This window comes from Phaenicophaeus curvirostris, chromosome 17 (genome assembly GCF_032191515.1).
Source record: "Phaenicophaeus curvirostris isolate KB17595 chromosome 17, BPBGC_Pcur_1.0, whole genome shotgun sequence".
Classification (NCBI taxonomy): Eukaryota; Metazoa; Chordata; class Aves; order Cuculiformes; family Cuculidae; genus Phaenicophaeus; species Phaenicophaeus curvirostris.
Window position 1 is genome coordinate 711,703 of NC_091408.1, and position 22,980 is coordinate 734,682.

At 42.0% G+C, this 22,980-nt stretch overlaps 2 protein-coding genes across 2 annotated transcripts in view; one reads left to right on the forward strand and one right to left on the reverse strand.

Annotated features, from left to right (window-relative positions):
* Positions 1-22,980, reverse strand: part of GUCD1 (guanylyl cyclase domain containing 1) — a 142,806-nt gene that overhangs the window by 28,653 nt on the left and 91,173 nt on the right. The gene's annotated exons all lie outside the window — the stretch shown is intronic.
* SPECC1L (sperm antigen with calponin homology and coiled-coil domains 1 like) overlaps positions 3,871-22,980 on the forward strand; it is a 39,451-nt gene continuing 20,341 nt past the window's right edge. Inside the window, exons 1-9 of the mRNA XM_069871204.1 lie at positions 3,871-4,060; positions 7,780-7,939; positions 8,913-10,546; positions 11,375-11,582; positions 15,815-15,888; positions 16,382-16,557; positions 17,925-18,088; positions 19,628-19,719; positions 21,546-21,636. Of these exons, the coding sequence (XP_069727305.1) occupies positions 3,908-4,060; positions 7,780-7,939; positions 8,913-10,546; positions 11,375-11,582; positions 15,815-15,888; positions 16,382-16,557; positions 17,925-18,088; positions 19,628-19,719; positions 21,546-21,636 (2,752 nt within the window). The 5' untranslated portion in view covers positions 3,871-3,907. The remainder of the gene's footprint in view (positions 4,061-7,779; positions 7,940-8,912; positions 10,547-11,374; positions 11,583-15,814; positions 15,889-16,381; positions 16,558-17,924; positions 18,089-19,627; positions 19,720-21,545; positions 21,637-22,980) is intronic.

The following is a 22,980-nucleotide window of genomic DNA, read 5'->3' on the forward strand; positions in this document are numbered from 1 at the left end:
TAAATTATTATTTATGGAGTTGTGTTTGCAGTGGGTATAAAGCGCAGGACGGGTTCCACATGCCTCCACTGGAGCAAGACGAGCGTGCGCCTGAGCGAGATTCCCTTTTGTTCCCTGTACTATGTGTGCTGTGGAGAGGGAGACAGCTTGGAAAGGATACAGGTTAGAGCAAATAGTTACACTGGGGTTCAGGAATGCAGCCTTGCTATCTGATATTTTGGGCTTGTTTGGGCTTTTTTCCATCGTGATTAATTCTATAATTGATACTGTTAGTGCTGCATTAATCAAATGTTCTCCAGTCTTGTGTCTGTTGACATACGAGTATTCTGTTTAGTTGTGTGATATGAGGGACCTCCAAAAGTCTCTCTTGGCTGTCTCATGGAGTTCCAGCTCACAATTCCTCTGCATCATTTTAGCATTAAGCATCTACTGCACTCTTTTTTTTGTTGTTGTTGTTTTCTTATTTTTATTTGAGGAGGGAGGAATTGTGTGTAAGGGGAAAGGAAGGCTTCAGTCATTCCTTCTTTTTTCCTTGGGCAAAGTATAAACCGCTTTTTTAGATGCAGTATTTGCTTTCTGAAACAAGAGTGAAATAATATTGTAGCTCTGATTTGAATTTAGTGCTGTGTATTGATCCTCAGAAAGTTTCATTTGGCTAGCAAGCATTTTATTTCTTACTTTAAAATTTAGCCTTGGGCAGAGACAAATTCGTTTTTGGTTCCTAATGCTGTGTCTTCCTAAGGACTGTGGTGTTCTTTAGAAGCATAAAAGTAGTCTTTATCTGTGATGTCTGCTTTTTGAGAAACTGGGTGACCTAAGGCTTGTTCCACTTACTATTCAGCAATATCAATGTCTTCTGGTTTCAGTCCTGAAACCCCATCCTCTTTTTCCTTCCTGGAGAAGGCGGGAGGGGAGAAATTGGCACCAGGATGTCATAAATTCACTTCAGGAGCCTGCTTTTAGAACCTGTAGTGCGGATTAATGTCTTGTCCTTCTTTGAAGTTAAGTTGGACTCACTGCATCTTTTTCTCGATTTTTAAACGCTATTTCTGCAATCTTCTTTCAGTGAGAAAGTAACTACTAGAACTTGGTTTATCTGACAGAAAACCAGAACAGTGGTTCCTCACCCTCTCTGTCCTCAAAATATCTTTGAAGCTTCTACCGTTGAGGTCAGTAAATCATGATTAGTGTTTTTCAGTGTCAAATTTGTGAATATTTTAAAGTAATTCTCTGCTGAAGCATGAGGATTTTACTTGTTTACTTTAGTTTCACTCATATCCCTTGGATGTAGTTCCCTTGGAGCTGGCTATTCTTGAAGCAAGCACTGTTGCGTGTTGTCAGGAAGGCTTCTAAAACATGCAGTGTTTTGAAAGTCCATTTTGGATAAGAAATGCGTGACTTCACCCTGTCTTTTGTCACCAGTGACTTCTGTGATGTATCCATAGGATTATGAATGGTTTGCACTGTGAAAGCTGATGTTAGCCTGCGTTTCTGTTTGTGGTTGTCCCCCAGTGGGATATGTTACAACAGTACTGGCTGGAATAAACAGATCCTCAATGTATCGATCCTTTACCCTGCATGCGGAGATCACTCTGCAGAGTATATCTGGCACATTGTGAGATGAGTCCGATGGAGGGATCCTTCGTGGACTGCCCAGAAGCATTGCTGATGGCCGCTGCCAGCTGGCTGCAGTGCAGCTCGAGCTGCAGCCTCATGGGGATTGCCAGGCAGAGTGCTGAGCTCTGCCCAGCGTGTGACAGTTGTATCGTTACCAGTGCTGAACCTCCATTACAGCACTGGTTATCTAGCTCTGTGAGCTGGCAAAAAGTTACGAGTATGATTTACTGGAGTTGTTGCAAGAGGATAATTTTTTCTTTGAGGTGATTTTTTTAAATGCAGTCGGCTTCACAACAAGCCGTGCTGTGGAAATTCATGTGGTTGTTTCTCCAGCATGCTGTGGGCGACTTTGCTTATGTAGTCTGTAGAACATCACAGCATCGTTCAATAGTAGCAATGCCAATTCTACTAAACAACTCTGTCCTCTTTGTTCTTCCCAGTTTTAGTTTTGAATTGAATAAAATTAAATGCACAAGTAAGTATTCAACCCACAGACATGAAAAAGGCAAGAAATGTCAGTGTGGCAACTTGGTCTTACCTGTAAGTATTAGCACCTGCTTCAGGAATCTCGTAGGCAGTTGTACCACTTAAAATGATGTGTGTGTAGCAAACATTGCCTTCATGGGGCTTTTCTGGTCTGGGTTTCAGTTTTCTTCGGAGTGTCTCATATCAAGTTATCTCCCAGTTATTTAATCTTGTACGAAGGCGTTCTGAATGTGAGTAGCCATATGGCAGGACCAGTGCATTTTTGACATTCTGATGATGAAACTGCAACAGCAAACAAAGTTTTCTGTGTCTGTTCATACCAGTGCTCAGAGCTAAAGGGAATCTGCAAGCTATAAACAAATATTTTCAGTGTCTTAAAATGGAACTTCCTGTTGCTGCTGTTAACAGCACTTAGGGGTCCAAGGATGCAAAACTCCTGGGATTTTACTGACTTTCGTAAAAGACATGAAATGTACTTGCGTGCGGCTGAGGTGCTGGTGGGGAGGAAGGAGTGTGTCATAGTGTGGAGCGTTCATTGCATTAGCTGCAATGACTTTGGACTCCAGATCGCTGTGGGTTTGTGTAGCGAGTCTTGTGCACTTGATTGTCAGTCTGTGTTTTGTGCCTTTGCAGTACTTCACTTTTTAAGAGTTGGAAACAACTGGATGTGTTCTGTGTTTCTAAGCAGCCACAGGGTATTGGGCTCCAATAAACCTGATCCTTTACTTCCACCCAGAATTGGTCAGACTGAAAAGGGAGTGAAAAGTTCCTCCTCTTGATCTTCCATCCCATGGCTTCTGACTCAGAGGCATGAAGACAACCGCTGCCAGCTATGCCCCTCCTGCCAAGGGTGGAAGGTCCCGATGTGAGGGGCCCTGCTGGCAGTCCATGGTTCAGGCTACGGCAGTTAGCTAGACTGCCCTGTCTGCCTGTCTTCCAGAACTGGCAGTTCTTGTGGTACCGGCCGTGTTCTGGTCAGCTGCCTGTGCTCCTGCTTCGAGGGAACCCAGGTTTGTTTTCTGGGGTTTTGTTTGATTGTTCATGGTTAGAATGACAGGATTGACAGTTTTTTGTTGTTTGCAAGAACCTGGGGGCAAGCCAAAGGCCCTGAAGTGTCCTGGCTGTGGAATGTGGCGGATTACTTCTGGCTGCTTTTTGGAGCTAATCCTCTTAATCATATGACTGATACCGAATTTGGTAAAATCCCATTATTAACATGACTTTTAAGAATAAATGGTTTCAGGGAATCTGAATTTTCCAACTTCTTTTCATTTCTGTAAACCACTCTTCTCCTGCAGCTGCTGCTTCTCTCTCAGCACTTTAGTTACCAAGCTGTGGTAATCTCCTCTCAGCTCCAGTGTTGTTGGTAGGCAGGCTGTTGCCTGAATGCTCCCGTGGTATTTTCCTTCCCACAGTCAGAAATAAAGAACATTTCTGCCCTAAGAAGCCTTTCTCTTGCTACCTAACGAGTGGACTTGGCAACATGGGTCATGTATAAGACATCCTTGGTTCAGTGCCGTTTGTGGAAAGAGAACTGAAAAAAAGTTATAGTTTGGAGTGGAGCTGCAGGAAGCGCTGAGTTCTTGGTAAAAATGCCTTTTTAAAAAAAAAGCAGAACCCACTGATCAGTCCCACGCATTCTGTTTGGCTCTGATTTGTGGTCTCTGCCGCTGCTCTGGACTTCTGGTCCTAAATAGAGCATTATAAAAAAAACCATTGCTGATCATTTGTATTTCATGTTTAAAATGTCTTTCTTTCTGTTTATAGATTTGTTTGTAAATGCATCATAAACAGACAGCCCAGAATGAAGAAAGCAAGCAGGAGTGTTGGCTCAGTGCCCAAAGTGCCTGGAGTAAATAAAACTCAAACAACTGAAAAAGCCAAACCAGAAAACGGCTCCTCAGTGTCTGCAGTAACAAAACTCTCCAAAACTGGGGCATCAGCATCTCTTTTGAAGGTAATAACCAATAAAATGTTTGGATTATTTATATTTTTTACTATAAAACTTTAAAAAGAGTAGAATTTTGAGGCTTTTCTTTAATGCAGCTCAGACTAGAGGCTTGTTCTGTGGGTGACTGGAGGGGATTTGGATAGGTACACGGTGCTGGCCAGGGGAGTAGAACCTTGTGTGGCATTCATGCTGTTTTTCCTGTTGCAGTGAGTGGCACAATGGAAAGCAGTTCGCTCTGCAGAGCTTGCCTGTTCTGCAACAGGAGCAGATTGGAAGTTGCATCCTGATGATTGTTACTGGTAGCATCATGCATTATGCTTGGATGTTGGGACTAATGGGCTTTGATAAGAGGTATTTATGGGTCTGAAAAAAGAACCAAAGAGGTATCTAACATGAAAAACTTCTGGTATTGGTGATTTGTGTCAAGTCAGGGCAGCTGCATTCTCCTAGCTGTTTTGGCCTCTGCTGTGTGCAAGTACTGCATCAGCTGAATTCTCACAAGTTGATTCTTGCTCCTAGAACAAGTTCAAAGGTAAAGATTTTCTCTTATATTCACAAAATAGGTAGCAGATTTAGAGGCACATGGTTTTCTACAACCAAGTAAAAGAAGACTGACTGAGGTGTGGAGCTCTCACCTGAGAGTAAATGCGTGTGGGTGGGACATGTGGTGTGAGCCTGTCTGGTCTGCCTCCCTCTCCTGACACAGAAACACTGCCAGACCCAGCTCCTTTGGCCTTTCCACAGCCCCATGTGCAGAGCTGCAGCACTGCTGCTGCTGCCACCCTGCAGCACGCGGAACAGAGCAAGGGAAAGGGCTGGTGGCTGTGACCAGACCTGAGCCACTGGCACTCACCAGGAGCTGGATGGGCCACTTAAATCACCAGCAAATAAAGACCTGGGATTAGAAACATGGTAGGGGCTGGGGTCTCTCTGTAGTAGCTGAGCAGGATTACTGAACTCAAAAGGTGTGTTCCCTTTCTCCTTTTTCTTCTTGCTTTTCTTTTGCAGGAGAATAGTTAGTTCTTTTGCTGATTAACTTGCAGGCCAGGTTTCAGTTGGATTTTCTCCTGGTGCTCCCCATTTCTTCTGCCACCCAATGTATCTTGTAGCTTTCTTAACTTCAATCTTTTGATGTAAGTGTGCATATAGACACAGAAATGTGGAGTAGGATATAGAATTAAAAGCCACTATGAAGGACAAGAGACATACAGCGACAGCACTACAGCAATCTGAACTCAGCGTGATTAGTGACTGACAAAGCAAAAATTATTTTCTAATAATAGCATGGTTTTTTCTTCTCCCCTTCTTGATGTAACCACAGGCCAGCGTTCAGCTTTGGGCGGGCCACTTTCACTGCACATTGTTCCATAGGTTCATCCTTTTTTGTTGAGTTTTTGAAGTGTGTGGACAATGAGCACAGGAAGGAACTGTGAGGCCCACTCTGCTGCCCAGCTGAGCACTCCCCAGAGGTCAGTCGGTCTGCGTGCCTCTCACTGCCTTTTTGTCGGCTACTGCTTTGTAGGGTTTTGGCTCCCACTTTGCCCAGGACGTTTGTAAATATTCAGCACACCCCCGCTGCACACACATTATTACAGCTGAAGGGTAACTGCCAGGCACTTCTGGGTTTTAATAGGTCAAAAAATACTCTGCAGATTAACACCATATTGTAATTTTTAAGATATTATTTTTTTACTTCTTTAGCTAATGAACTTGGGATCATGCTAACGCTCACAACTGTAATTAGACGGCAGTATACTTTATACAAATGAATTGCAAAATCCAAGGTCTCTGAAAAGCCAGGACTTGGACACCAACTTTTGAATATTAAAAATTAGTATGTGTTTTCAGTATTCATGTGTCTAGACTTCAGTGTTCTGTTTGCAAAATACAACAAGTTAATTACAGATTGCTCTGATGTTTGATGTTTGAAGCACTCAAATGCAGCAACAGCAAGCATCAAAGGAAATCCCAGGCAAGAATATTTTTCTTGTTATATATGGGATTTGAATGAAGTGCAGTAAATAGGATACGTATGTTGGGAAACGAAGACAAAATTAATTGTAAGGGTGATCATTCAAGTTTCATATAACTGAAAGAAAGATGTGGAGGAAAACAGAATATAAAGTGTGTAATTATAAGGGGTTTTATATAGAAAATCACAATAGGTCTGGATGAGCATTTCTAATTACAATGTTTTCTGGTTTTTGTATGTTAATGTAGGGGGTTTAATGCTAAGCAGGTTTGCGCTGCTTTCAGTAAACAGGAGAAACTGTTCTTCCTTGAGGGAAAAGCTGTTTAATAAGCACATGACACTGAATCTGCTTCCATTCAAAATATATGCTACAAAAATACTTCAATTTTTATAGTCAGGAATGGTTGCCATTACAGAGTGTTAAGAAAAGCGAGCTGCTGTTTGTATATTTTCCAAAGCTTTGCTGAACCACTTTCTTTGCTGAGAATTTAACGTTAGAGATGTGAGAAGCCATTCACTAACACTGCAAACGGGGCAGCACCTTTCAGCCTGCCCTGGAAATTGTATCTGGGTAAGGCAGAAGGATGACTGTCTCCAGTTCCTTCATTCAGCAAGGGCTGGGGGTTACTCAGGTCAGAAGGCAGGTCTCTTAGTGATTTGGAGATGAGTCACATCTAGGCCTATTTCTTTTGATAATGTGTGCTTATACTGCAAGTATATAAAAACTCAATCTGATTTCCCCCTCCCTCTTTCAACAGGGTAGAAATGCTGACATCTAATGTCCGTTTGAGCTGTCGCATTTGCTGACTGATCGGCAGATTTGGTAGCAAAACTGGGAATCGCTGCCCTCTGACTTTTTGTGACACCTTAGGTTAGGCGATAACCATATCACAACATCATTTCCTCCCTCTGTCCCCATGCCCGCACCATCAGCTCAACTTGGATAAGGAATCTGGTTCCACTCTCACATGGAGCACTTTGTGCCCAGCTCTCCTCCCACAAGCAGTGCGGGCTTTGTTGGTTTGGGTAGCTCTCCACCATTTGTGTTTTCCTGTTGGCACTGACACCGCTTCTTCTGTTTTGTGAGGCTGTATGACATTGCAGATCAAGGGACTGCTCTGGCTCCCAGGAGGAAGGAGTGTTCTGAAAAGGTTTCCGTGTGCCCAGCGCTGCGTATGAGCACAGGGAAAAGAGCAAGATAGAACCACAGCGGCTTTGCCACAGTAGAAAAGCCAGTTTAGACACAGCTCAAGCTAGAACCTCAATGTGCTTTCTTCCAGCCTTTTGTAAACCTTTTTAGAAGGCTGTGCCATTTCCTGCAAGATTCAATAAAAACATTCTTGTCCCAGAGGCTTTTACAAATACCTGTTTCTGTCTGTAAATTATCTCTTAATGACTGCATGCAGAACAAATACAAATACATTCTCTTCCTGAGCTCCCTTTTGTTTTCCTGCTGCTCTTTGTCCATGGCACAAATCCCACCCGCGCCCTTCTCACAACATTGTGATAAGTGTTTCTACCTGTCCTGAAATTCATACTTGCAAAAAGAAATGATATAGAATAGAGTAAGGTTCAGTTCCAGCTTCCCAACTCTGCCCGGTCTGGTGTGGTTGTACTTCTCAGCACTCTTCCATGGATGCACGACTCATCAAGCACATACTTCTTACACTGATGGAATCTGTAACAGAAGCAGCGTTGGCTGTGCAGACTTCTCAGCCAACTATCTTAAGGCTGCTTCCTTGCTTTCTTTCAGACCAAGAGCAACGATGACCTCTTGGCGGGGATGGCTGGTGGTGCTGGAGTGACAATGTCCAACGGCGTCAAGGCAAAGAAGAGCACTTGTGTAGCAACAGTGTCTTCAGCTTCAGGGGCGACCATGAACAGTCTAGAAAATAAACCCAAAACAATTGCAGGTAAGTTGAGCTATTGCTGCTTAAAGATGGTGGTTGGGGGGCTCTTTATTTTCCTCTGATGTGTTGAGGAGCCAGGCTGCCTGATGAAGTGGTCAGTATGGTCATGGTCAAATCAAACACCTCCTGTGCTCTTTTCGTGTTTGTAGTTGCTGTTCTGGACCTTTTAAATTTGTCAGTACTGGTTATTTAACTGCTGTATAAAACCAGGTAATACAATTGATCTAGAGAATCACAGATTCATCCAAACTAATTTAGTTTTTCTAAAATGAAAACAAAACCCATGCCCTAAGCACTACATGTTTAGGATGTTCACATGTTGCAATCAATATTTTGGATGTTCTGTGCTGCTTTATAGAAATACAGTAAGAACTTTCAGCAACGGTTCAGAAAAGTGAAATGATATAATTTGTTGTCAATGTGAATGGAAAGATGCCTTGCCCTCTATTGGTATGTTTTTGATTTAGTAATGCTTGCAAAGTTGTGAAGCATCTAGAAATAAAGCAGTAATAATCCATCCTCATCATTATGAAATGAGATGACAGTACAAAAACCCCATAACTTTCATTTGGGGGAATCTTAATAAGCAGTTCCTCACTTAAAAGCTTGCATTCAAATCTGCGAGAGAGGCAAATGTGAAATTGTACGAATACCACTGCTGCAGTTTTTGTACAACTTACTGGAAGCTTTTAAAGACAGAAAAAGATACTTGAAAATACTATAATTAAGCTTTAAGCTCTAACTAATTTTCAAAATACCAATAAAGCATAGCAATTGTAAAGCAGGTATCAATTGAAAAATAACTCAGCTGGTACATGATTAAAGTTGTTGAAGTATTTACTGTAAATGTATTTTATGAAATATATTCACCAATGTGACTCCAAAAATCAACCACTGTATTGCTGGTACAAAGCACAGTCTGCTGTTACAGCTACTGTGTTTTAAATGAATGTTCTTCGCTTTTACAAACGTCTAGGTACAAGCTCCTCAACGAAGCGTAGCACTTCATCTGGAAATAAGGAGTCAAGCTCTTCCAGAGAAAGAATTCGAGATCGTTCTCGTTTAAGCCAGAGCAAAAAGCTCCCTTTGACTGGACAGGGGACCAATGATACGGTACTGACAAAACGCTCCCGTAGTCGCACCAATCCAGAATCAGATATTCGAATGAGCAAATCCAAATCAGACAATCAAATCAGTGACAAAGCTGCATTGGAAGCAAAAGTGAATGATCTTTTGACGTTAGCAAAAACTAAAGATGTGGAAATCTTGCATTTGCGGAATGAACTGAGGGATATGCGTGCTCAGCTGGGACTGAATGAAGAACAGCTTGAAGGTGGTGAAAAATCTGAAGAAAAAGAGGCCATTGTTGTCCATCAGCCAACTGATGTAGAGTCGACGTTGCTACAGTTACAGGAACAAAACACTGCCATCCGAGAAGAGCTCAACCAGCTGAAGAATGAGAATCGAATGTTAAAAGACAGGCTAAATGCATTAGGCTTTTCTTTGGAGCAAAGGCTGGACAACTCCGAAAAACTCTTTGGCTATCAGTCTTTGAGTCCAGAGATTACAGCTGGCAACCATAGTGATGGTGGTGGCACTCTGACATCTTCAGTGGAAGGTTCTGCTCCTGGGTCAATGGAAGACTTGTTAAGTCAGGATGAAAACACTTTGATGGACAACCAACACAGTAATTCCATGGATAATTTAGACAGCGAGTGCAGTGAAGTGTATCAACCACTGACATCGAGTGATGATGCTTTAGATGCTCCATCATCTTCAGAGTCTGAGGGGGTACCAAGCATAGAAAGATCTAGGAAGGGAAGCAGTGGCAATGCAAGTGAAGTGTCTGTCGCTTGTCTGACAGAACGGATACATCAAATGGAAGAGAATCAACACAGTACGGCTGAAGAGCTCCAAGCCACGCTTCAGGAGCTTGCAGATTTGCAACAAATAACACAAGAGTTAAACAGTGAGAATGAAAGACTTGGAGAGGAGAAAGTAATCCTTATGGAGTCTTTGTGCCAGCAAAGTGACAAATTAGAACACTTCAGCCGTCAGATCGAGTATTTTCGGTCTCTTTTGGATGAACACCATATCTCCTATGTAATTGATGAAGATATGAAAAGCGGTCGCTACATGGAGTTAGAGCAGCGTTACATGGACCTTGCAGAGAATGCGCGGTTTGAGCGAGAGCAGCTGTTAGGAGTTCAGCAGCACTTGAGCAACACATTGAAAATGGCAGAACAAGACAACAAAGAGGCCCAAGAAATGATAGGAGCATTAAAAGAACGAAACCACCACATGGAACGGATTATTGAGTCAGAGCAGAAAAGCAAAGCAGCGATAGCGTCTACCTTAGAGGAGTACAAAGCCACAGTGGCCAGCGACCAGATTGAGATGAACAGGCTGAAAGCTCAATTGGAGCATGAAAAGCAGAAGGTGGCTGAGTTGTACTCCATCCACAACTCCGGAGATAAATCGGATATACAGGATTTACTGGAAAGTGTAAGGCTGGATAAGGAAAAAGCAGAGACGATGGCCAGCAGTCTGCAAGAAGAGCTGGCCCACACTCGCAATGATGCCAATCGGCTCCAAGATGCCATCGCCAAGGTAATGTTTAAACCAGCTGTTGTCTTTTACCATCCTATGCACCCTAACTTACTGCTGGTCACTGTAGTTCTAGAAGTGAGGGTTAATTAGGGGCATTTGGGAGGGAAAGAGAAAATACATTTATAATTTGAATAATTAAAGTTGGGTAGTGCTATTAAAATAAACCATATTGAAAGAGATGATTTAAAGCAGGGATTAACATTGGAGCCTAGCTGTTCTGCTCTGATCCAGCTGGTGAAGTGCAGGGCAGTTTCTGGAGGCAGGATAAAAGTCTCACTGCTCCTGAAGGGAGAGGTCTGCTTCCTCTTCTTTCCCTGCTATTGTAAGTTCAGTTTGGTAGTTCATGAGCCTCCTTGGGGAACTGCAACTCACTGGCACATCTCCCCCACAAGGGTGAGTCTTGCTCCTTGGTTAAGGAAATGAATCATCTCGCAGGTCCAGCAAGCACTAAACCTGCTGCACAGAAGAGAGTTGGCGCTTGTTTTGGCAAGAGAAAGAAAAGGGAAAGAGTTTCCCTGCCACCCCCTCCCTTTTCCATGACAGCAGATGTTAAATGGGATCTGCTGCTCCTGAAGCCACAGCCTCAGTACTGTGGTGGTGCTGCTGTCAAGAGTGGCTGAGCTACTCCTGTTCAGTTTGGGAATGAGACAGTTTTAACTCTGGCTGAGGAGTGTAGTTGCCTGAGAACAACAGGTTTGTAAGGGTTCACCCCTGACTTCTGGTCCCATAGCTTTTACAGCAGTACATTGTAAGCGTGGCGGTTACCAAACTAAAAGTGTGGTGCAAAGTGTAACCAATTTAGTTACTACAAAATTTGTTCTTTTTCAGGTGGAAGATGAATACAGAGTGTTCCAAGAAGAAGCCAAGAAACAAATTGAGGATCTAAATGTGACTCTGGAAAAACTTCGGACAGAACTAGATGAGAAAGAGACCGAGAGAAGTGACATGAAAGAAACGATCTTTGAGTTGGAGGATGAAGTAGAGCAGCACCGTGCTGTGAAACTTCATGACAATCTGATCATATCTGATTTGGAGAGTAAGTGTTCAAGTTTGCCTTGTGACAGAACTGATTATTTAACAGTGGCTGAAGGAGAATGCTGGAATGGTGAAAGTTTTTTCACTTGTCTTTTGAATTCAAGTCAGACTGGGCTTTGCAAACCCTTCCACACTAGGGGGAAGAATCTAGTTGGTTTTGCTTTTCCAGTCCCGGTAGGAGTTGGTGTGGGAGTGAAAACTTGTGAATTGAGAGTAAGTATGAAATGTGATAATGCTGTTTTCAAGTTGTTTTTCAAAGCAGAAGAACATGTAATTACAGACTTAATAATAGTGTGCTCCTTGTACGTTTTGGAGACTGGATAATTGACTTAGTCTTTTGTTGTTGTTTATTTTTAAGAATGCTATTTCTTCTGAGTGATCAAGTATTAGGAGTTACCAGGTAGCTTGAGAATGTGTGTAATTAATGATTTCTCCCTCCCGAAGAAAGGTGTCGTTAGTGGAGAATTCCGTGAATGGGGGCTCTGAAAGTCACATATGTCAGAGCTGACTTGACAGTGTAGATGTATTACAGATCTCTTTCTCTGTAGCTTTGTTCAAGTCACAAAACCGATCTTTGAACCTAACATTGAATCTGACAAACTTCAAATAAGTTAGACTAAAACTTAGTCTGTGAACTCTTGCACCATGCTAGAAATATCTGGGGCTCATAATGAAATTCATATTTACTGGATCCTTGTGTAGCTCTCCGTGCCTTAGTTCCCTCTCTGATCTCCGAGACCTGCTCAGACATTCCTACCATGGGCTGGAGTTGTGCAATTAGTCTTCATCTAAATCAGAAGTTGGGCAGCTGTACCCTGGCAGGCTGTGTTTGCACAGTGCTACTTAGGGAATGCAAGTATCTGTTATTCTTCTGCAGTCTACAAAGATGAAACAATACAACAAAACCCCAGAGCACAATCCTCTTTCACATTAAGGGAAATATTTACAGGAAGATTTTTAAATTGGTCTTCTCTTAGGGAAAGGTGGTGTCTTATGTAAGCTAAATAATTTATTCAACTGATGCTCAGTGTCTTCAGACGAGTGACTGTCAGCTCAGTTTCCCTAAGTGACTCTTCCTTATACTGAGAGGCAGCCACTGTTTCTCTTTACAAAACTGCTTTAAGTTTTTACTCTGCTTTCTTATGTTTTGCTCCTTCTGTGCTAAAAACACAGACAGACATTTTCGTTGGAGCAGGAGCTCAGGCACGTGGTCAGTGGCTGTTTTTGTTCCTGAAGTCATTTTGTAGCAAAGACTTTAGACGGTTGGGTACTCTTCTACTTGCATTGTTTTGTCCATTAAATGAGATACATTCATACAGGAGGCTGTGCTGCAGCCAGGTAATCATTGAGGTGTCTGTCCGCTAACACCCAGGAATGAGACTTTTGAGATGCTTCTGCTCTGGTGGTGCAAGTCAGGTATTTCACTGAAACTGGTAATGAGGCAGGCGGAAAAACCTCTGCCAGGTCAGACATTTTCAATAATGATTGTGACAGTCCTTTTTACTCCTCGCTCTTGAAATAGCTTGGAAAATTCAGCTGTGCGAGAGGATGCCTTGGTATGCTCCTTCTGGGAAGCAATCCGTATTTCAGTTCTAGGCAGGAAAGAGTGGCATCTGGTGGTGGCAAGGAAGGACGGCACCCGAAGAGCAGGATAAACTGATTGAACATTTTTCCTTTGACCACTTTAAAACGCTGTTCATTATGGGTTGGTCATTAGACCTCGCACAGCAGTTTCTTAGTGGCAGCCACTAAGCAGGGACAGCGAAGAAAAGCATCTTGGGATAGCTGGGACTTGGAGGCAGCACATACATCATGTAAAAGAAAAAATCTAATTATTTATAAGAAGGTGACAGAAAAGCACATCTTGGTAGTAGTAAGTTCTCTTATGCTGGTCAGACTTCTGGTCTGTTCTGGTACTCTGTCAGCCAAGTGTGTAACGTCTGCGGAGGGCTTAGTGTAGGAGAAGGGATTATAAGGTGCAAGCTGTATATATCATAGCAATAGTTACTTTTCCTGTTATCTCAATCCTCTCTCGTCTGTGGATGGACAATGGTAAAGAAGTACCTGTCCTGCCATACTGAACACTGCAGCCCATACAGGCAGAAGGGGTTTGTGTATTAAGAGAGGAACCTTGGAAGCAGTGAGGACGCAGAGAGGACAGACGTCTCTGGGCAGGGGTACAGGGAGGTGCCACCTGGGGGCCTGTTTTGACTGTTTGATTTTTTAGACTGTAACGTGTGGCGCGATGCAGAGGATGTAGTTCAGGCTGAGAGGTGAAATCACTTATCTGAGTCTTAATTCCTCACTGCATTTCGAATTCAGTTGCAGTTTGGTAGTTCTTCTTAGTTCTTTGTTTCTCTCTCTGATTGCTAAGGGGGAAGGCTGTTTCCAACAACTGCAGTAAATTGCTCCGTATTGTTTATAGTAACTGCAAAATATTTAGACCATTGTGTTTTACTTCAAAGCATATATATACTAAAACTTAATGGTGCGTTTCATATCTCACAAGAGCTCAGCACAGTGGCAGTACCCAGGCTTTAACTCTGAGTGCCTTTATAGTTTCTGGTTCACAGTTATATTTAGATGAGCTGTAGCTGGTTTTTAGTAGTAGAACACATTTTGTTTTTAAGAACAGGCTTTCTTTGAACTATCTGTACAATATAAACTGGTCACCCACTACATTTGTTTCAGATTGCGACTGGAGGCTCTGTAGGGCATATTGACTTGCTGGCACTGTTGAACGCTACCTCATATGCAGTGGGGATTTTTAGCATGTGTTTAAAAGCAAACAGGGTGGGGAGGGGGAGCGGCTTTTCTAACTTTCACCTGAAGCTGGCATCTCAGTGCAGGCTGCAGCTCAGCCAAGTTCTGTGCACGGACACAAGCTAAAAGTCAGAGGACTTTGCTTAAATTTCATGGTAGCATGAGATTGGAGTGACAGACTCTGTCGGGCTTGTCTTCAAAGTCCAGAGATCCGTTGGATGCGTCCTAAAATGTGCAGTCTTGTAAGGAGGAGATACCTACAGAAATATTGTACTGATTTTAGTGCTTCAGCTTTTCCAAGCCTGAATGATTCTCATGTTTTCAGGCCAGCTGAGGTTTATATCATTCTTGTAAAGAAATCAGCGGTGGTGTTAAAAGCCTCTGTGTTTGGGATGGCTGAGGCAAACCTCAGGAATTTTCTTCTGATGAAGAAACCAAAAGGAATTGCATAGCTGAAAAATTAAAATGTTCGTATGAGCATAGTTGGAGCTCCTGAATGTACACATCAGCATAAATCAGCTAAAATCTGTTCTTAGTGTTTATTGCCTCTAATTTAAACATTTTGCAATGCTCACTGTTTCCCATGTAGTCTGCTGTAGCCTTATTTTTATGATTAAGAAAAACCCTTTGACAAAAGACTGGGAGTAAGGTAGAGGCTTGCTTGGGAAGACACTGATAGGTGTTGGCAGAACTTTGAGTAAACTCTGGTTTGCTGGTTTTCCTGAGACCTGATTCCCAAATAAAAGCTCTGAAAAAAAATTCATGTTAAAAAATGAGAGCTGCGAAACTTTACAGTGTCAATCCATTCGTGTGAATGGAAGTACCTCTCTCTGACTATTAACACATTTGTTGTGCAGTATGGTAGATTTTTGCCAAGGTTTTCTATTTTGAACAGCCTAAATTTCTTAGGCTCCTTCAATCTTTTTTATGAAAAGAGCATTGCTAATATATAGGGAAAATATTTTTTACAGCAGGTCTTGGAATAATGAATGTGAACAAACATCCGAGAACCCAGAGAGCAGTGAAATGACACACTAAATGGAAATGAGTAGGATTTTGTCCCTGTTGAGGGCGCGGCTCTGTTGTCATCTGCTTCGTGGCAGGGAGCAACTTGTGAATCAGAAGGCTTCATGTAGCTGCAGCTTATGTGTGAAGAGAGAAACCCCTGACATCTATGTTTTTAGGATTCTTCCATGTTAAATTACCTACCTGGTTTATTTTTTCTTTGCTGTTGCTTTAGAGAAGAGACTGGGATTTGTATAAGGATTGTGTTTGCTGTGCTGTTCCCCTTGCTGGTCATTGAGAAGCAGGTACCATTTGTTGCTTCCTGTCTGATTATCTCTGCTCATAAGATTTTTCTCTGGATGGCTTTGATTATAAAAGTGTCTTGCAAGTTGTTTCAGTCACTTTTTTAGGTAATTAGATTCTTGACTAGGATCTTACAGATAATTGGACTTTCTTTCTTTCCAGATACAGTTAAAAAACTTCAGGACCAGAAGCATGACATGGAAAGAGAGATAAAGAATCTCCACCGGAGACTTCGGGTATGCTGAACTGTACAAACCCAATGAACTGTGAACTTGACATGTCAGAAGAGCTGCATGTGAAATTGTGAAAAGATAACAGGATGAGATGTAATATCATTAAAATAATTGTTTCTGAGAGATGGGGCACATAGGAATATATTTACTAACCTACAGCCACCAAGGAATTGGCTTCTCAGAAATTCTGTCACTGGGATCTGGCATTGGCCTTGGGAGAAAATGTCCCTCTCTGATGCATAGCGGTTTTTTTTAACTCCTTCAACTTTGAACATTGTCTTAGTTTCTTGAGCAGAAATTCCTTATCTTGGAAGTCTGTTTCTTTACAGCAAAACTGCATCAGTTTAACCTGTAAGTTAGGTAGTGCCTAACGCCAGAGAGGACAGCCTTTGGTGTTGTTTCCTGTGAAGGCATAGGGAAACTGTGAATAATAAGGATAATTTTACTTTTAACTTCAAAAATCTTTCTTTGGGTGTAAAACGTTATGTCCTTCCAGGAGGAGTCAGCGGAATGGCGCCAGTTCCAGGCTGACCTACAGACTGCGGTGGTCATAGCCAACGACATCAAGTCTGAGGCCCAGGAGGAGATCGGAGACCTGAAACGCAGATTACATGAAGCTCAAGAGAAAAATGAGAAGCTCACCAAAGAGCTGGAGGAAATAAAGTCACGCAAGTATGCAGAGACAACACGGACCTTGTCTCTTTTGTAGTGGGGGTACAATTTTGTAACTCCGGTACCATAACTATTATTGTGACTCTGAAAGTTCTTAAATCCTCTTGCTGTGAGGATCTGTGTTTCAACAAGCTGCTTTCAGGGTCAAAATAGGTGAACCTATAAGAACAATATTTGTTTCTTTCTGCTGTATACTTAATCCATCCAAGAATATTCAGTTTGATGCTTTTGTGAAATGAGCTGGGAGTGGAGAACTTTTTCTGTTTAACAGCTGGAGATGATTTAACTTCCCTCCCTGTGAGAAACAAGCAATGCTGGCTTCTCTGTACCATCATTAATTAATTATGATGGGTATATATGAAACAGGTTTTTTTCAGTGCAGATGGGCATTTTATAGGATACATGGTACTTAGCCCGGAAGGATATGAAATAATGCAGGCTGTGGAACTCAGGGGGAAAAGCTGATGGTAGAAAGAGCAGACTGGTTATACCAAAAATGGGAAATTATCTGGAAGACTGAGTGGTTGCTCTAAGGCATCTTATCTGTAAAATCACCAAAGGAAGCAACGTGAATGATTCTTACTGACACATTTCAGCCAGAACTGTGATTGTTCGGTTACTGTGTGCAGGTGAGCCTTTGAGGGTATAGTAACTGGTTTCCTGATTCTGGTCAGTATATTTGTTACTGTCCATATGCAACCGCCTTTTGACATTTAATTCACTGCACACAAAGGGCAAAGAGGCAACTGAATCGGATTCCTTGAAAGTGGTATAGCTACTGCATTGGATGGAAGGGGGTAGGAACATCTGTGACAGTGTCTGATGTAAAAATCAGTCAGTGTTTAGTTGCAGACTGTAGGAAATAGGTTGCTTTGAACAATGCTTGTCTTGAGTGACACTGAATACAATAACTACCATAAATATATACTGCCGGAAGGTGGATGTCAGAAATGTATTCTTACCTCCTTAGTAGTCATATACATTGTTTCTCTTTAAGCAACTGGAGAAAAATTCTCCCCTCTGAGATGATTATTTTTGTGTGAAATGGTGAAATACTTAGAGATGGAAAGAATGGAGCCGTGTGAACATGTGTGTTTTTGGGAGATGGGAGCAGAAATAAAGCCTTAAATCAAGTATTGACTTGATAAGTTTTCCCCCAGTGCTTAAGCTCTCTTATTAAGAACTTACAGTGGTAATTTAGTTTGATAATCTATTTCTAAATTACAGCGGAAAGAAAACAAGGTTACTGTAACGGCCAATTTGGTCCATAGATTTCAATTTGGCTTCAAATTTGTGTTGATTTTTTTAGGACTTTGCATGTTAAAATGGTTTTTAAATGCCTTAAATGGGCCACATATTGATTTCAGGCAGGAAGAGGAACGCGGTCGAGTGTACAATTACATGAATGCAGTAGAGAGGGATTTGGCTGCACTGAGACAAGGAATGGGGCTGAGTCGCAGATCTTCCACCTCCTCAGAGCCAACTCCGACTGTAAAAACCCTCATCAAGTCCTTTGACAGTGCCTCCCAAGGTAATTGTGTAACAGATGTACCCAGTTATGGATTTGCATGTGTCCACATGGACACTTCTAATGACTCAGCTAAGCCGAAGGAAAGCAGTTTTATGGTACTGTCCTGCCTGCAAGTGACAGCTGAAACAAAGTGACCTGAACTGGATTACACAGATCATTCACTGCAAGCATCCTTATTTGTCTTGTCTTGTTTTTTTCTTCACTGTTACATTGCCAGTGACTCATGTGCTTTGATTCAGTGTTCCTGTGTATTTGAAATACAAAAACACATATCACACACAGAATTGTAGCTGGAAGCACAGCTGATTTCAGTCTGATGATTAAACCGTGAACTTAAAGTGCCAAATTAAGCATTATTAAATCCAGGGAGTAGCTAGAGCAAAGGGTTTGTTTCCTTCCAATAACTTACATTCTTATGGTCAGAGTACTGATAGAAATAAAGCCCAGCCATTATCACCTGTTAAAAATACAGGGGATATTTTCTAAAATGAAAAGACTCTTGCTGTTGAGACAAGATTTTACTGAAGTTCTCTGTGGAAACAGATGCTTCTGTCGTGCTCTGTATATGAGCAGAATAAGGCATCCTAGTAATTATCCTGAAATGAGAAACGCTGGAGTTGTAGCTATGACTGCATGTGAGACTGTATGGTTTAAAATGTTTCCTTTGCTGGGTCATTTCACTTCAAACATCATTTACAGTAACATCCCTGTAAGTCTCTGATGTGAAAGGCTTGGCTGGAAGGAGGCTATATTACCTGAGAGATTTCAAGCACCGCACTGTTCCATTTCCACACTTGTTCTCTTTATTCATAATATTTACAGATCTTTACTTTCCTAATGTTAATTTTGAAGGAGTTTTTGATCCGTTATTGGATAAAGGTGCTTTCTTGCTAGAGTTAGTTTGGTAAAATGATAATTCATCTCTCGGGTTTTTTTCATCTTTTATTTCAGGCTTCTGTCTGCCTTCTTCCTCTGCATTCATGTCTAATCATGCTGTTAAATACTCAGGTGACTGATTCACTGACACAGCATTTGTCTGTTTTCATACATTTCTAAACACGTTATTTGTTTAATCCCAAAATTTCAGGGACTGTCATATTATATGTAATACCTGTGGAAATACTGGGAATGCAAGAGGAGAAGGAGGTGATCTGTGTTCTCCCTCATTTCTCTGGCAGGCCCAGGAGCCTGCTACCATCTCTAATTCTCTGGACATCAGAGCGCTGGCGGTGCTGTCATTGACATCTGCCAGGGTGATGGCATCCTGCTTCTTGGCCTTGTCCACCCCCAGTAAACTTAATTTTTTTACCATGGCTGATATATTCAAGTCAGACAATGACTATAATTATGGAGGAGTAAATGTGTAGGCATACTTGGAGATGATTTTGCAGTACTTACTAATTGATATTCTGAAAGATGTGATCTGGTAGAATGTGTGATGTCAAGTGCGAGGTGAAAACTCACTATAGCAGCCGGTCTCGTGTTTCACTGCCAGAAAGCGCACTGTTCATGGTGGCTTCCTTTCTGTGTTTCCACTAGTTCCAAGTCCTGCTGCTGCCACGATTCCTCGCACTCCCCTGAGTCCGAGCCCCATGAAAACTCCCCCAGCTGCTGCTGTGTCCCCTATGCAGGTAGGTGGTTTGGGACTTCACTCAGTCCTTCTTTGTGAAGAGGAGCATATAAAACTGCAGGAGGTAATACACAGAGTGGGCTGACTTTGAGGGGACGTACTGATAAAATGTTGCCTCAAGTAATTACTAAAACGTTTAGTCTAACAAAAGTGCCTTTCACGCAGAACTGTGTTGTAAATACAAGATTTGGCATCATTTGGATGTTCATGTTAAATATTCCCAACCCATACTGTTCCTGTACTACTGAGAAGCATGGGAGGAAAACTTTATCACATCTGTTAGTGCTAGAGTTGCTGTTTGTCAGTTCTCAGTGTGTGCCTGGCATGGGAGCAGCAGCAATACCTTGCAAGCCGTGGCCGGAGGTCTGGTCGGGATCGGTTTGCAATCCTCAGTATCAATGTAACCCATGTTGCATGGGCTTTTAATATCAGACCTGAGCAGAGAGGAATGAAATCATTGTGAGTTGCTATCTTTATTCACTTTATACCGACTGAGAGCTTGGCCACTTGGCGATGGTACTGAGTATTCTGTCCTGTCCCCTCTGAAGCTTTGTCCGTTTGTTCAGCTGCTGCAGGAGCCTGGGTCTGCTGAGATTGCATCATCAGCACTCGAATGCTCAGCTTTCTAGATCCCTGCTGGGTTTGTTATCTCACTCGCTACATGAGGTGAGATTTTGGCAGAAGCCTGCAAGTCTTAAGGGCCAAGCAGATGGGACCAGATTTGCAAAGAAAAATCAAAGAGTGTGCTATACTTTTAATCCTTTCCTGTCAGTAATTCTTCTGTTGCCTTCAAGATGTTACTCACCAGAAGCACCAAAACTTGATGTTTACTGTAGGTCAGCATAATGTTGTGGTAATAAATCCTCCCCATGTGAACCGCAGAATCTGAATGCCTTTTGGCTTTTGGTGCTGCAGGAATACTGCCTGGAACAGACTGGTTGTTCTCCTGTGCTCAGGCTAGTGCAGCTTTTATTGGTGTAAGACTGAATTTCATGAAACAAATGGCTGGCTTTAAAGCAAAGAAAAATAATTAGCTTTTGTGAGAGCTTCTGCTGTTTCCTGGGGCTCAGTCACTCTTGATAGCAGTTTTCTAAAGGAGTTAAATAAGACAAGTTCTTTGACAGTTGCTTTGTTGCTATTGATCTCTCTATGTACTTCTGTTTGTTTCGGTGCTCTTGTGGGAAGAGGTGCACTTAATCTCATGTTCTAACGTGTTAGACCAGAGCTTTTTAAAGTTAATGCCAGTTTGAAATTTCAGCTCTTACAGGATGCTGTTGTAGGCACTTCTGTGTATTGTTCACAATTGCAGTTGCTTTCATCTGCATGTTTAAAGGAATAATCGTTTTAGCATACACGCTGGACTTTGATATAGGAAGTGATGATGTTCTCCATGATCTATTTTGGACTGAAGTGGCTGGCAGTTGTTTTCTCCGTTTGGTGTCTAGCCCCAAAGCATAACTGCAATTTGACTCTTTAAGTGATGGGTAGGTAGCCTGGTAGTCCTGCCTGTGCTGCAGGATGCTGCAAGGTGCATGCTGATACCCTTTCTACTGACAGGTTTGGATTTGTTTGTGTTTGTTGCCTGAATGATTTGGCATGAGAACTGCCTGGCCTTTATTGCCTTATGAAGAAAAGGGTTATTGAATCTTCTCACCTCATCTTAGACCCGCTGGAGAGCCGGAAGAGTTTTCAGGATAAATGCATTACTGAGCTGATTGTATTCTAAATTAGTAATAATGTCATATCTGAGTTTCTAAAACTGATTATGCGATTCCAGATGTGTATTTTACCTTCAGACTGTTTGACATGAGCCTCTTTCCATTTCAGAGGCATTCTATAAGTGGACCAATCTCTGCTTCAAAACCCCTTGCTACGCTGACAGACAAAAGACCAAGCTATGCGGAAATCCCGGTTCAAGGTATTGGTTCAAGTTCGTTTCAGCTTAGTTTGTAGCAATGCTATTAAGTTTTTTGTATTTTATATAATTTAATATCCAAAGTATTATCACATTATACACCATCTATTACCATAATGCTTACATAGAATCATAGAATATTTCAAGTTCAAGTTTTCATTCCTTCTGTAATAAAACGCGTGATGGCATACCATAAAGGTGCCTTTTTTGAATCTGCAACAAAACCATGGTAACCCTGATAACTTGGCATTATTCTGGGAGGTTTTAGTGTGTGCATAAACTGACATCACTTGTGAAATCAGGATGAGATGATGTCAGGGACATGGCTTGCAGCTGCCTGCCAGATACTGAAAACACAGGTGTCTGGGGCCAAGTTCTGTTGTGTGGTTGGGTCCCCCTGAGAATGAACAAGGGTGATGGCTGGCCCTGTATTGCGTGTGAATGACAGAATACAGACTTAAGGAGTGAATCTCCGGGAGCCAGATGAAAAAATTGAATGGAATCGAGTGTTGATTTATCTGTTTCCCACTATTTCCCTGTGGTGTGCACTTTGTTTTGTCTCTCAAATGCATCTTACAATGTGCTTTTCCTGTTGGAATGAATGGCCATAGTGTGCTGGGCGCAGCACTGTGATTTATGCTGGTTTTGAGGGGGTGGGGGGCGGCTATACATGTTTCTCAAGATAATGCCCTTATGACTCCAGGCTGAATATTTCCTCCCCGTTTGCTATTCCTGAGGTCTGATGCTTTCTAAAGGGCTGGAGCTTTTCTTTGTAGTCCATGTGTGCCATATTTCCTTCTTGCTTTTGTTGAGTGCACATCGAGGTTATTTGTACAGTGCAGCTGGGAGTCTTAATTTTAGAAGCTCTGATATTTTTAGGAATATTGAAATTCTTTTCCAAGAAGATAGTTAAGGATTCTTTAATTGTTATGGAGTTTATGGGCAGAGATAAGCTTGAACACCAAGGGAGCACTGAGCAGTGGACTTTCTCTAGTTTCTCTGGTTTCATCGTAGCTGGCTCTGCAGGAGCAGGTCTGTGTTCCAGTAGAGGATGTGCAAGACAGAATCCCTTTCACAACTGGTGTATTTTTGAAGTGTCTTTGTAGCAACGTATGTTTCAAATGTCTGTTTTCAGCTAATGAGTGGGAATTCACTTTAATCCTCATTCTTCACTTTAAGCCCTCTAAGTGTCTCTGCATAGGAGTATGTAAACCTTTTGCTTACAGCCTGAAGGTTTTGTTTGAAGGAAGATTTCAATAATAGGAAATAATTTTGATTTCATGCTGCAGAAAATGAATTTTGGTTAGTTAAATTTTGCTCACTGGGAGTAGGCAGAACTTATTAGTT